The sequence below is a fragment of the Heliconius melpomene genome, chromosome 16 (assembly GCF_056956725.1).
Source record: "Heliconius melpomene rosina isolate 202511_hmr_F chromosome 16, ASM5695672v1, whole genome shotgun sequence".
Taxonomy (NCBI): Eukaryota; Metazoa; Arthropoda; class Insecta; order Lepidoptera; family Nymphalidae; genus Heliconius; species Heliconius melpomene.
The window spans coordinates 470,053-483,734 of NC_140404.1; the positions used below are offsets into that span (position 1 = coordinate 470,053).

At 34.2% G+C, this 13,682-nt stretch overlaps 2 protein-coding genes across 2 annotated transcripts in view; one reads left to right on the forward strand and one right to left on the reverse strand.

Moving 5' to 3' along the window:
- Pits (Protein interacting with Ttk69 and Sin3A) overlaps positions 1-13,682 on the reverse strand; it is a 102,025-nt gene that overhangs the window by 27,622 nt on the left and 60,721 nt on the right. The window lies entirely within an intron of this gene.
- On the forward strand, positions 1,366-2,140 carry LOC146530618 (uncharacterized). Its single transcript, XM_085199230.1, has one exon. The coding sequence runs from the start codon at positions 1,366-1,368 to the stop codon at positions 2,125-2,127; it is 762 nt and encodes a 253-aa protein (XP_085055356.1). The 3' UTR covers positions 2,128-2,140.

Here is a 13,682-nt window from a genome sequence, read left to right on the forward strand (position 1 = left end):
GGGTAATGTGTTTATCAAGCTATATACCATGACTTCGATCGTCTTGCCTTGCGAGTGTCACAAAAGACACGACAGTAATCAAAATTCATCACAGCAACAGCCAGTCGCCATATTGTCAAAATAAAAAATATATCGAGGAACTACGTCAAGTATATCGGTGAAGAGGCATACAACAATGATTGTAAGGTTCCCTTTATGATTTTTTATTTAAACGGGTACTTGATTGAAGAATTGCATTAAGCCATACGTACAATGTATGACTTAATGTTCCAACAGGTGCGGATTCAAATCCTGCTACGTTAAAATTTTTATACATTTGCTAAATATATATTTTTACTTTCCTATTTGTGAAATAACACTTTAAAAATGTTAAAAAAATTCAAACACTTGTTGTGACGGACCCTATACGACGGAGCCATTTAAACAAAGCTCAATTAATTAGGTAAATAGCAAAAAACCTAATTAGTTTTCATATTTAAACAAAGTAGATATAGGAATTATGTAAAAATATACATTTACAACTCAATATAAGTAACAACGAGGCGTGAATCAGATAAAACGTACTCTTATCACTCTATCTAACACCTTTCAATAGCATTAACCACTATCTTCTCTATCTTTTATTAAGAAATAACTCGTGATCGATGCACAAGTCATTGCCGCCTGCTAGAGGCACGATAAGATAATCCTCATTTGCGTCAATCGTCCAAGGCATCAGTTTTATCAACGTTTATAAGATTTCATTGATGTCACAAACCTTTATTTGGAATATATATTTTGTTATCGTGCACTCTGTTGCTGGTCACATAAATAATACATAATGCCGATTGACAAATCAACTGATAGTATATCAAAAGAAACCATCATTATTTTTATTAATAATATGCAAATAAATACCTTTTTTTTATTATTTGCGCTTTATCTAGTTTAAAGATGGGTACGCAGAACGTATTAAGTATAGTAACTCATCGTCGCTTAGCTTTTTCTTGCGAAAACAGAAAAATAAAAATTAGTCATTCTCCCGAGGAACATGGAATCCACCCCTACCGAATTTACAGTAAGACGCTATTCCACTGAGCCACGATGGTCTCAATATTTTTTGAGGGAAAGGAAACCTGGGAACCTAATGGCAACACAGTCCTTTCGAGGGTAGGTGCCAAAAAATAAACACGTTTTTCTTAAGTTGCTCCCAAATAAATCTCTTTTAAAAATAGTTTAAGCAAAGTATAAGTGAAAGGTTTTATTTACAAGTGATGTATTAATAGTCACTAACCTGCCAGCAGTTATTCGTGCAATAATATCTACACTAAAACTTTTATACAGTTCCCATAATCACTGGTGTTTTGAATTCTAAACTGAATCAACATGGAAGCTATTAAGCAGTCAATACAAGAATTGTCACAACACTTCAACACGCAAATGGCTGAATTTCAGCAAAATTTGAGTTCTGCTATTCCTGTCACAAGCCCCACTTCCCATATCGCCGCTCAATTCAGTGCATTCCGGTCTTTCGTGTTGGGTGCACTGGAGGGTCTTCAGCTCCAGGTAAATATTCTGTCAAAACAGTACGACCTTCTTGACTTGAGGACCAGAAGGAAGATATTGCTGATGCATGGTGTGCCTGAAGAGAAAAATTCAGCTGACTGTGCTATTGCGGTGAAGGTCCTGTCTAATCACTTAAAGATGCCTGATCTAAAGCTGGGTGACATTAGCAGATGTCAGCGTCTGGGTAGCATGGTTGTAACATTGGATAAGCCAAGACCCATACTCGTGAAATTTCGAGAATTGTCTATGCGAAATCAAGTATGGTATGCCAAAACTAATTTAAAAAACACAGGCATTACTTTATCGGAATTCCTCACCAAATCCAGGCATGAGACTTTTATGACAGCCCGAAAACGTTTTGGCATAAACAAGTGTTGGACAAAGGAAGGCTATGTCATTGTTATAGGGCCAGATGGGAAGCGTCATACTATTTCCACATGCAGTGAGCTAGACAATATCCACGACGTGGCTGGGGTTCAAACTCTGCAAGCACCTTTGGCGAGCTCAAGTGCTAGTGATTCTAGGACAAAGCCAGTCACTCAGGCTCCCCGAATGAAGAGGATCGTAAACTCGAAGAAGTAAACAACCTCCTTTTAATCTATTACTTTGTTCAATTACTGTTGATACAATATTTTTACCACTATACCTAATGACTTATGAGCTAGTATCCTATAAAATCATTAATATGTTAAAAAATATAAATTACCCACTATCTTACAAACTTAATATTTAATATTGTAATGTTTACTTCATGTTGTTGACATTTGGATAGACGTATTGACATCTAATCTGTCAATGGTCACAGATAGTCTATGTTGCTGTCTTAAACGTTTCTGTTCACGATAACTCCTAGTTTATGAACTTAGTTGTATTTTACTTGTTATCGTGTTTTATTTTATTTTTTTCTCTTTGTATGTAGATGCTATTTATTGTTTTTTTTTTCTGTAAAAGTGAATGCTGGCAGGCGTGTGTTGCAAGCTTATTATTTTATTATTATTTTGGTAAATTTATAATAATATATTTATATTATATAACTACTTTTATCTATTTATTTAGTTTATCTTTTTATTTTGTTCTTACTTACATATATTATACACATTATATAGCTCTCATTACTGCTATCATTATTATTTTGCATATATATTTACATATTTTATTTTATTTTTTAAATATTTCTACATTTTCATCTCTTTTACTTAAACATAGTACTATTATATTATATTTACTACACAATGTTTAACAACAATAATTCCAACAGTGACACCTCGGATAATGATATATTTTGCCAAAGTACATCTTTGTCATCTGATGACAGTTTTCACAACACTTCCCCTCCACTGAATACTATATTGGGCACGACATTTCTTAACTCTAACAAACAATTCAACGTTGTTCACATTAACGCACAGAGCATTCCCGCACACTATCCCGACCTTTTAGCTTCCTTTGACGTTAAGAACGTTCATGCTGTCTTAGTCTCGGAAACTTTTCTTAAACCATGTTTACCATCTACATCCTATGCACTACCTGGTTTCCATTTAATCTGAAATGATCGTACAGGAAAAGGCGGTGGTGGAGTAGCAATCTATCTACGTAGCCACATACCTTTTTCCATTCTTGATAAATCTCCTACACTCTACTCAAATACTTCTGAACATATTTTTATTGAACTTATTTTCGGTACTTTAAAGCTTTTACTAGGAGTGTTTTACTGTCCATCTCTCCACATTAATTACTTTGATACCTTCGAAAATTTGATAGACAAGTTTGTCCCGAATGTAGATCATACAATTATTATGGGTGATTTTAATACGTGTATTATTAAAAATGACTCGCGAGCTAAAAGACTTACAAATATCATTAATAGTGCAAACCTTAACCTCCTACCCACAAATGCTACCCATTTTTTCCCAAATACCAATCCCTCACAACTGGATTTAATGATTGTCTCCTCTCATGAACGTGTCGCCACTTTTGGTCAACTGTGTGCAGAAGCGTTTTCCTACCATGACCTCATATATTTAACATATAAAATTCGCACGCCAAAAATTAAACCTACGGTTATTATACGTAGAAGCTTTAAAAATTTTAATAATGAAGGTTTTATGAAAAGCTTGGACCAGATACATTGGGATAGTGTGTATAATGCTCCAAGTACCAATGACAAGGTTAATATATTTAACTCTCTTTTAATTGAACTGTTTGATGAATTTGCTCCACTTAGACCTCTTAAACTTAAACATCTTCCCGCTCCATGGCTCACAGACGATATTAAGAAGCTCATGGCTAAGAGAAACTCTGCTAAGTCTAAATACAAAAGAAATCCAACTGAAGAAAACCTAATTAAGTTCAAAACACTACGGAACCGATGCAGTAAGACTTGCAGAGATGCTCAACGTAAATTCATTTATTCTAATGTAGTAAATACCAGCCCCGCTAAAGTCTGGAAGTTCTTAGATGCAATGGGCATTGGACGTTCACGGAAAGCTGTTAAGATAAGTGAAAAAATAAATCTGGACGAAATGAACAAACACTTTACAAATGTTAATATATTGAAGCAGAATGTTAAAACTGACACTATCAATTCTCTTTCCGCTATCTCTTGTCCATCATCCTTTTATTTCTCTAATGTTTCCACTGAGGACGTGAAGAAGCATGTGCTGGCCATTAAATCCGATGCCACTGGTAGTGATCGAATTGGTCGAAAAATGATCCTCTTATCTCTTATTCCTATACTTCCAGTCCTATGCCATATTTTTAACCATTCCCTTTCCACTAATACTTTTCCCAATGCCTGGCGTCAGGCAATAGTGATTCCCATTCCCAAAGTATCAAATCCTTTATCCTTTACTGACTATCGCCCTATCTCAATTCTACCGTTTCTATCTAAAGTGTTGGAGCGTATAGTCCATAATCAACTCTCATCTTTTTTATCTTTAAACAAAATCCTGTCCCCCTTCCAGTCCGGATTCCGTCCTGGACACAGCACTGTAACTGCTCTGAATAAAGTTAATGATGATATTAGGCTGGGTATTGATAATCGACAAGTTACTATTCTTGCTCTTCTGGATTTTTCTAATGCTTTTAACACCGTTGATTTTGATATCCTCTTAGCAATTCTTCAATCTATTAATGTATCCTCTGAGACTACTGAATGGTTTTACTCCTACTTACATGAACGCGAACAGAGTATCTATATTAACGACAAACGTTCATCTGTATGTCGTCTCAGTGCTGGTGTTCCCCAGGGTGGAGTGCTCTCTCCTCTCCTTTTTTCCATATTTATCAACTCCGTTACTAAGCTTCTATCCCTTTCCTTTCACTTATATGCTGATGACCTACAGATTTACATGACTACGGACGTTAATGACATTGTTAAGGCGATCGATGCAATTAATTTTAATCTGCGTACTATCAGTACCTGGAGCAAGTCATTTGGTCTGTCTGTAAACCCCAAAAAGTCACAAGTATGTATCCTCGGTAATCCTAAACAATTATCTAAATTACATTTTCCTTCTCTTCCTCCCATTATCTTTGACAATTGCAAGTTGGAATATAGAAGTACTGTCAAGAATCTAGGTATCAAAGTGGACAGCTCTCTCTCCTGGGCTCCTCATATCTCTGACCTAAGCCGTAAAGTATACTACACCATTGGTAGGCTCAAGAGATGGAAATATCTGTTACCAACTCAAACTAAAATATCACTGGCACATTCACTCTTATTGCCTATATTAGATTATGCTGACACTTGTTACCTAGATTTATCACAGCAGTTGCTCAATACGCTTGAACGCCTGCAAAACCTAGTTATTAGGTTCGTTTTTGGACTAAAGAAGTTTGATCACATCAGTCAGCATCGCGTTAGGCTTCAGTGGCTTTCTGTAAAAGACCGACGGAATCTTCACACTGTCACGCTCCTCTACTCTATCCTTTTCCATCCTGATACTCCTATTTACCTTAAGGAGCGCTTTTCCTTCCTAGGCTCCAATTCCCGCCTTCCGCCCACCCTCCGCTCGAAAAGTGACAATGTTTTAGAAACACCATTGTGCCGTACCCACTGTTACAGTAAATCGTTTACTGTTGAAGCAGTAAAATTGTGGAACGCGTTACCACGAAATATTAGGCAATCTACCTCTATAAACATTTTTAAAAAAAGAGTCAAAAATTATTATCTTGGCATGGAGAGTAGTAATTATGTGTGCTAATTTATTTTCCCTTTATTTATTTATTTGCTATATATCTTACGTATATAATCAGTGTATGTATAAGAATTTGTGTATGTTTGTGTGTATATGTATGTATGTATATATATGTGTATGTATGAGTGTATATATATATGTGTATGTGTGTATGTATATATTATATAATTTAATTATTTATTTTATTTCTTTGTTTTCTTATTTATTTATTTAGTTATTTTTCGCGTCACTTTGCACCGCATTATGCCCGCACTTTTAATTATATCCTTCCGTAATTCGGTTGCCTGGAAGAGATCACTTGTAGTGATAAGGCCGCCTTTGTGCATTTTGTTTTAAGAAGTTATTGTATTGTATCTTTTTAAGTGTGCAATAAAGATTTTTATCTATCTATCTATCCTTTCTTTTTAAGACTGAAGAGGAAATGAAAATATTAAATATTTCATTCTCCCAAGTATCGAATACCGACTCCGCAAACGTCGTTTCCAGTCGCACTCGGATGCAGTCGTAGTCGCAGACGGCCTCGATATACGTTAATGATATACATATTATGAAGTATATTATGATTACATATATATGAATGTTCATTTACATTTAAAACATGAATAATGTATTTCAATTATAACATAAATTTAATTAATAACTTTATCGTCATCATGGTGCGACTGAAACACTTATTTGACAGATTACTTTATATTGATAGTTTCAAACGGCAATTTAAAAAAAATCATTATTAATTAAAAAAAAAAATAATAGGCGGTCTTAACGCTAAAAAGCATTCTCCACCAGCCAATCTAATTATATAATTATGATGAAACATATATCTTTTTTCAACTACTCCAGGTTGAGCAGGTTTTGTATATAATTATATAAAATATGTAATGAGTATATGTAAAAAAAACTAGCTATTAACGGCGGCTTCACTCCAATAGTTAAGGGGAAATAACTGACAGGTTATGGGTTACATCGAAACAATTAACATCATGCAATATACCTATCGTTTCTAGGTAAGAGGTACGGGGAAACCTCGGTTGACCTTCGAAAACACAGTATCAAAATCGCTGGAAGAAGGTCATGAAGAAGAATGAAGAGGTTGATGACAGTGGACGAGGCGGAAGAGGTATGTAGAGACCGTAGCGTTTGGCGCTCCGTTTTCTCTCACTGGGGTAGTCACAGAGAACGGAGCGCCAAACGTTAGGAATAAAGCGTAAGGTAAGTGGACTATCCAACACAAAAATAAATCAAACCAGCAGTTCCTAATATAGGCGCGTTTAAACAAACAAACACTTTACAGCTTTATACCATTAGATTAGACTTTAGATATATAAACAATAATAAATAAGATAATGAACATGAACGTTTTACATAACGATGACTTCACAATCTGAAACGTGACCCTGCAAACGTGACAGCGGCCCTCGCCGTCGACAGCGCCTGCACACTGCACAGTGCATACAGCCGTCTGTCTGTGCAGGTTATCGTCAATGGGCACGTGTACTCATTTCATACAAGTAGGTATGTAACACTCGTTTCAATTATATTGAAAACTTTATGCAATTCTATGGAGTGTTGATATACAAGCACGTTTTGTTTGATTATCATATTTTATAGTCTGTTTTATGGCTTGACTAGCTTTTACACCCGGTTTTGCCCCCGGTGGTAAATAGAAATAAGCAACAGTTGTGTATGACACATGACACAGTTTGAGATCTGGAGAACACTCTGCATACTGCAGATACCTAACAGTTGGTCATATCGAAAATATTCTCTGTCTGCTGTAGAGGAGGCTATAGGCTTGTAGCCCTCCTCTATTACAGACTACCAAATACTAAAGAATTAAGAAGTACCTCAAATAACGCTATACTTTTTTAATATATAGTAACACAATAATAACTCATAGTACATAAATCTTATAGTATTTTTTTTAATTTATAGGTACCTACCTTCATTAGATTTTAAGTTCATTTCTTTTACAATCAAGAGTTTGATAGATTACTCAATTGTATTCACTCGTTGAGGAAGGAAAACGGCATAATAAAAATAAAATCTTGACATAGTTTTAAACAGAGAAAGAAAATTATATATTCAATATAATACGCTGAAAAAAACAACTTAGTAATGTTATATTTACACAAGACTTGAAAGTAGGGAGGACACTATGTTCCTTAGGCGCCCCACGTGGCGGAACTCTACGTGAAATGAACATATTGAATGTTTCAAGACGCGTTCACAATCACACGTAGAGGTAGGTATATCATCATTATTACCTATAATAATAACCTATTCATTTATCTCGAGATCTTCGTGACTCAATAGTTCGTGTTGAATATTTTTCTTGTTTCTTTTCAACGGCCACGAGTAGGTACGAGTATCTACAGGTTATCCAAGTCCAAGGCCAACTCCGTTGTTGGAGTGAAAGGTCTTATTGAATGCAATTGTGTTCGGCGTGCCCAATTGGAGGAATTATTCAAAGACCTACTTTCGAAGGGAGGAAAAAGATAAGAATTTTTATGTATTCTGATATTATAAAACTGAAGGCCGTCGTGGCAAAGCTACGCACTCGGGGGATTGCAATTGTATATTTGTTTACAGTCGTTGTGCCATATACAAGTCTTCAACATTTCCATTTGGCCATGCAAGCAGAGCCGCAAATTAAAGCTAGTTTAATAAGAATGATAATAATGAATTTTAAGTACCCCACGCTATTCTGACTTAAAGGATTAAATTATAGAGTTGGATTTTTTTTTAAACCAATGTTAAAACCATTTCTAAGGAACGAATGGATTGTCTTCATAATAAGCTGCCCTCTGGGCTCTAGTTAATGAATAGAAATAACAAGGATTATATAACTTAAGTATTTCAAGATTATACGTATATTATTATGTATATTAATAATAGAATTAGCCCATACATAGTTACAACGATTTTTTAATCGTTCAGAAATATTAAATATACGTAACTACGTAACATACATTACATGTGTTGTAAAAAGGAACTTAAATATAATGTTTGTTGCACATCAGTATTTGTGTAAGAGTAAGTAAGTAACCTACTGAACATAGCCGAATATCTACAATATGCAAATGGATATTAGAAAATGATTGTAATTCTCTATATGTTGTATACAAACCATACATACATACAAACAGTCAGTAGTAATCATGCAACTCGCGTCTCAGCGGCGGGAGAGGGGCGCGGGGCGCGGGGCGCGGGACGTCTACGTATAGCATCTAAATGTCAAGGCGAAGGTGGCGCGAAAGGAAACGCACGGTGACGTCACCGCGCCACTGTGCACTCACAGTGCCGCCGACGAATCGTGGCCACCCTGGGACTAGGTTTACTGTACTTCATCAACAGCTAACATCAGAGCGGCCATGAGCCCACGACGCATCGACCATAGTGTAATCTACATTGTACTCAGTCGAGTCGATCTCTAGTCGATCTTTATTTAGGAGTTAGGACAGTAAAGACGATCATTTTAGTTCACGTTACGCTGTATTGAAATGAGTTTTTAAACGAATTTACGTTGTATTTGCTAAATTTAGATATTTCCAATTGTTTAAAATTAATAAAAAAATATACAAAAATAATACTAATGCAGCAACGTCGTCTTTATAACACGACGGTCGAGAGTCGTGGGTTGAATTCTCATCCGGAACTTTGAATTATTTTTATATTAACACCATGGGCGTTATCGTCTACAGAAATTTCTTCTCTTCTTCCCCTTTTCCTACGCTCATGCATCTTCCTCCACTAGTTACAAGGAAAACGCAGCATTGAGATCTAACTCATCAGCAACGCGCAATATCTCAAAAATCGCATCGATTGCGACAACATGTCACTGATTCATTACGCCAATACATGTTCATAATAAAATTAGACATTTTACGATACTAAAACAAACGTGGCAAGGTCGTAAAGCATAAAATAAGTTGCGGAATAATTTTTCGCTAGCTATTGAATTTCACATGAAGACAGGCGCTAACTGGTGATGTTCTCACGTGGGTTGCGTGTGTGCTGCGATTGTTTTAACTTTGAATGGTTCCCGTGCCATTTACCCTGGGATCCGGCCGTTGAATCCTGCATATACCAGTTTTCTTAATTAAACCTATATTAATGAATAATACATGATTAGTAGAACAGATTACACCTGGGTTGCCTAGAAGAATCCTGCCGCAATCACCTTTAATTACATTTTTTCGTAACTCGTTTTTGGAGAAAATTGCACCAATACGTTTTTTATATGAATCGCACATCATTTGAAAGATAATCCCATAAGGAATTGGAAAATTAAGGGTTGCCAGCTCTCAGTCTGCCGCAAGTCTAGGGTTGCCTGGTTTAAACATGTCACTAAATGTTAATAATTTGCACTCATGTGTTTTTTTAATGAATTATATATCAAATTAAAGCTTATTTTTTTCTGAACACTATAAAACAGGGTTGCCTGGAAAATTCCTGCCGCAAACAGGGGTTGCCAGCGTTTGAAATATTTTATTCCGGTTCCGTTTGACTATGAGAATAGACGATGAAATGCGCGGCCTGCCTCATGTTTTAAAGTAAAATATTATATAATAGAAGGTCAATCTTAAAATCAATGTTTATTCTAATTGTTCACCTGTTAAATGATGATTTTAATCATATTAAGTACACGCAGAAAACTATTTAAAGATCATGGGGCAGAAGAAATCATCCTTATTTTTAAAGTAAAATAATGAATCTATAATATTGAGTCTTTGCAAAATCTATTTTCTAAATACTAATATTTATTTATTAATTTAAATTACCATTTTGAAACAATTAAATTATCTAGTTAAATAAATGTTTACAAATATTGATCTATATATATATATAAAAACTATTAATATATATACATATACATCATGTTCCCTTAATATAATGAAGGGTGACCATTATTGCGGATATTTTTTTTATTAATTATATTGAAAAATACATTTCAATGAACTCTCTCTCTTCGTCCTCTACTTGTTTGATTTGACAAGGCTTGCCGCAATTTTTTTTTCTCACGCAATTTTTAATAATTTGCATAGGAAAGAAATATATATAATAGAATTATAATAAACAAAACTAAGTTAGCAAAATAAATTCGAAGAAAATCCGACAGTAATGCCGACTAATAAACGCTATTTACGGTTTATGACCAAGAGTCGGCAAATATCAATTAGTTGGCTATTTTTTACTATAGATGAACATTTTGCGGCGCGATACAAAGCAAACCAAATGCAATAAAATTATTTTCGAAGATGTATTGTTTCTAAATGCAATGAAAGTGCAGATGGCCAAATGAGTTGTTTTTGAGCATATTACTTAGTTACTTACCTTTCGTTTTGGAGTAAAGACGTTTTTACTTGACAAAAATGAAGATGTGTTTTTTGTGCGGCAGGAGTGAAAATGTGATAGAATTTAACAAGGAATCTCTCCAAAAGTGTAAAATTATGTTATTGTTTCGCCAAAAAATGAATTTTAAATACAGTGACATTTTTTTAAATAGTGACACAATGCACAGTTATCATTTACAGTATTACAAAAAGTTCATTGTTTTAAAACAAAAATATAAAGAAGTATTTTTTAATTATTTTCTAATGCAAAACGTAAGTATACTTTAATATTTAATATTATATAGTTTAATAAAATGTAGACAATTGTGGCCGTGGGAGTTGCCTCAGTTTTGATTATACTAAGTTAGGGACGTTAGTGAGTGATTACGCTTTATTATAATTATAAGAACAATTCTTTCAGACCTAAATACCTTAAAAACTATCAGCATAGACGGAGAAGTTCTTGCTAGCGACATTTTTTTATCTATATTTTTTAATAGTTTTTATTAGTTGAATAGTTTTTATTTACTTTGCAAAAACGTAAATATTCGTACCAAAAAGATGGGCGCCATAGTTCTTTCTACGGATACGGACGGCGTTGTCAAATCAAACAAGCAGAGGGCGAAGAGAGAGAGAGAGAGATTGTTTATTGAAATGTAATTTTCCACATTTTCTTAATTAATAAAAAAAATATCCGCGATAATTGTCACCTCTCATTATATTAAGGAAACATGTTGTAATTAATACCTTATAGTAGATCGATATTTGTAAACATTTACTTAATTAGATAATTTAGTTGTTTTAAATAACCCTTTTATTTAACTAAATATTATTATTTATAAAATAAATTTTGCGAAGACTCAATATTATGGATTATTATTTTGCTTGAAAAATAAGAATGATTTCATCTTTAAATAGTTTTCTGCGTGTACTTAATATGATTAAAATCATCATTTAACAGTTGAACAATTAGAATAAACATTGATTTTAAGATTGACCTTCTATTATATAATATTTTACTTTAAAACATAAGGCAGACTGCGCATTTCATCGTCTATTCTCATAGTCAAACGGAACCGGAATAAAATATTTCAAACGCTGGCAACCCCTGTTTGCGGCAGGAATTTTCCAGGCAACCCTGTTTTATAGTGTTCAGAAAAAAATAAGCTTTAATTTGATATATAATTCATTAAAAAAACACATGAGTGCAAATTATTAACATTTAGTGACATGTTTAAACCAGGCAACCCTAGACTTGCGGCAGACTGAGAGCTGGCAACCCTTAATTTTCCAATTCCTTATGGGATTATCTTTCAAATGATGTGCGATTCATATAAAAAACGTATTGGTGCAATTTTCTCCAAAAACGAGTTACGAAAAAATGTAATTAAAGGTGATTGCGGCAGGATTCTTCCAGGCAACCCAGGTGTAATCTGTTCTACTAATCATGTATTATTCATTAATATAGGTTTAATTAAGAAAACTCGTATATGCAGGATTCAACGGCCGGCTCCCAGTCTAATTGTGCGGAGCAAACTGACTGGAAAATCTTAGTCTAATTACGCCGAAACCGATTCATTCTGCGGAACGTTATATATAACGTGAGATTTGTTTTCTAATCAATATTTCAATAGAAATTGTTGGGGCTGTCGTGGCGAGGTGGGTTGCGGCCATCTCTTAAAGTCTTATTACTTAAACTTCTACATAAACGAAATATAGTCCAATGCATAGCTTAGGTCAAAACAATTTAGAACAAAAAAAATATATCAAATATATCTTAACTATCTATTGTATAAGATGGGTATACAAGCAATTGTTAGATCTCTCAAAGTTTGAAAACAATTATACTATTATTTGTTCATACAGTTTCATCATCGCGTAGCAAAAAGTTCAGTTCGCGCCAGTTCGTCGAAGTACGTGGGAACGTTCCCATGTATCCTCACTTTCTCACAACTTTTTGTGGCCCGTCCGGAGCTATGTAATTGAATTATTTTTCATATATTAATGTCATGACGCCGTCTTGGCGTAGTGGCACAAGCGTGTTGCTGTACACGCGACGGTGGTGGGTTTCATTTCCACTTAGGAAAATGAAGTACATATTTAATATTTCCATTTCTTCGTTCTGGGACAAGGCAAAGTATAGCGTTGAGATCTGCCACTCAATATTTAATGTCTTGAAAATTCGTAGGAAGGTGGAGAACAGAGAATCTTTACACTAACTTATAGTGCTATATGGGGGATACAGGTGAAACTAAAAGAATAATATATATAAATAAACTTTTGGACGAATAAGGACTTGGTACAACATTAACTATATCAAAATATTATGTAATTTTAAATTTAGTAAAGTTTAGTAAATAAACAAAAACACAAAAATTTTGTTTCGTCGCTAGTATGACATAACGTTATATAAAATAACTGTAAATAAGTTACGAAATCATAAATATTTAGTACGTTGTGTTGGTTGTTAAATTATGAATACCTACATTTAACTTTTTGACTATATTTCACTCAGCTCAGCTGTTTGTGGACTTTTTTTATATAAGTCATAATATCATAAATAAATTAGATTATATATTATATTTATATTTATTCTGTTTCCATA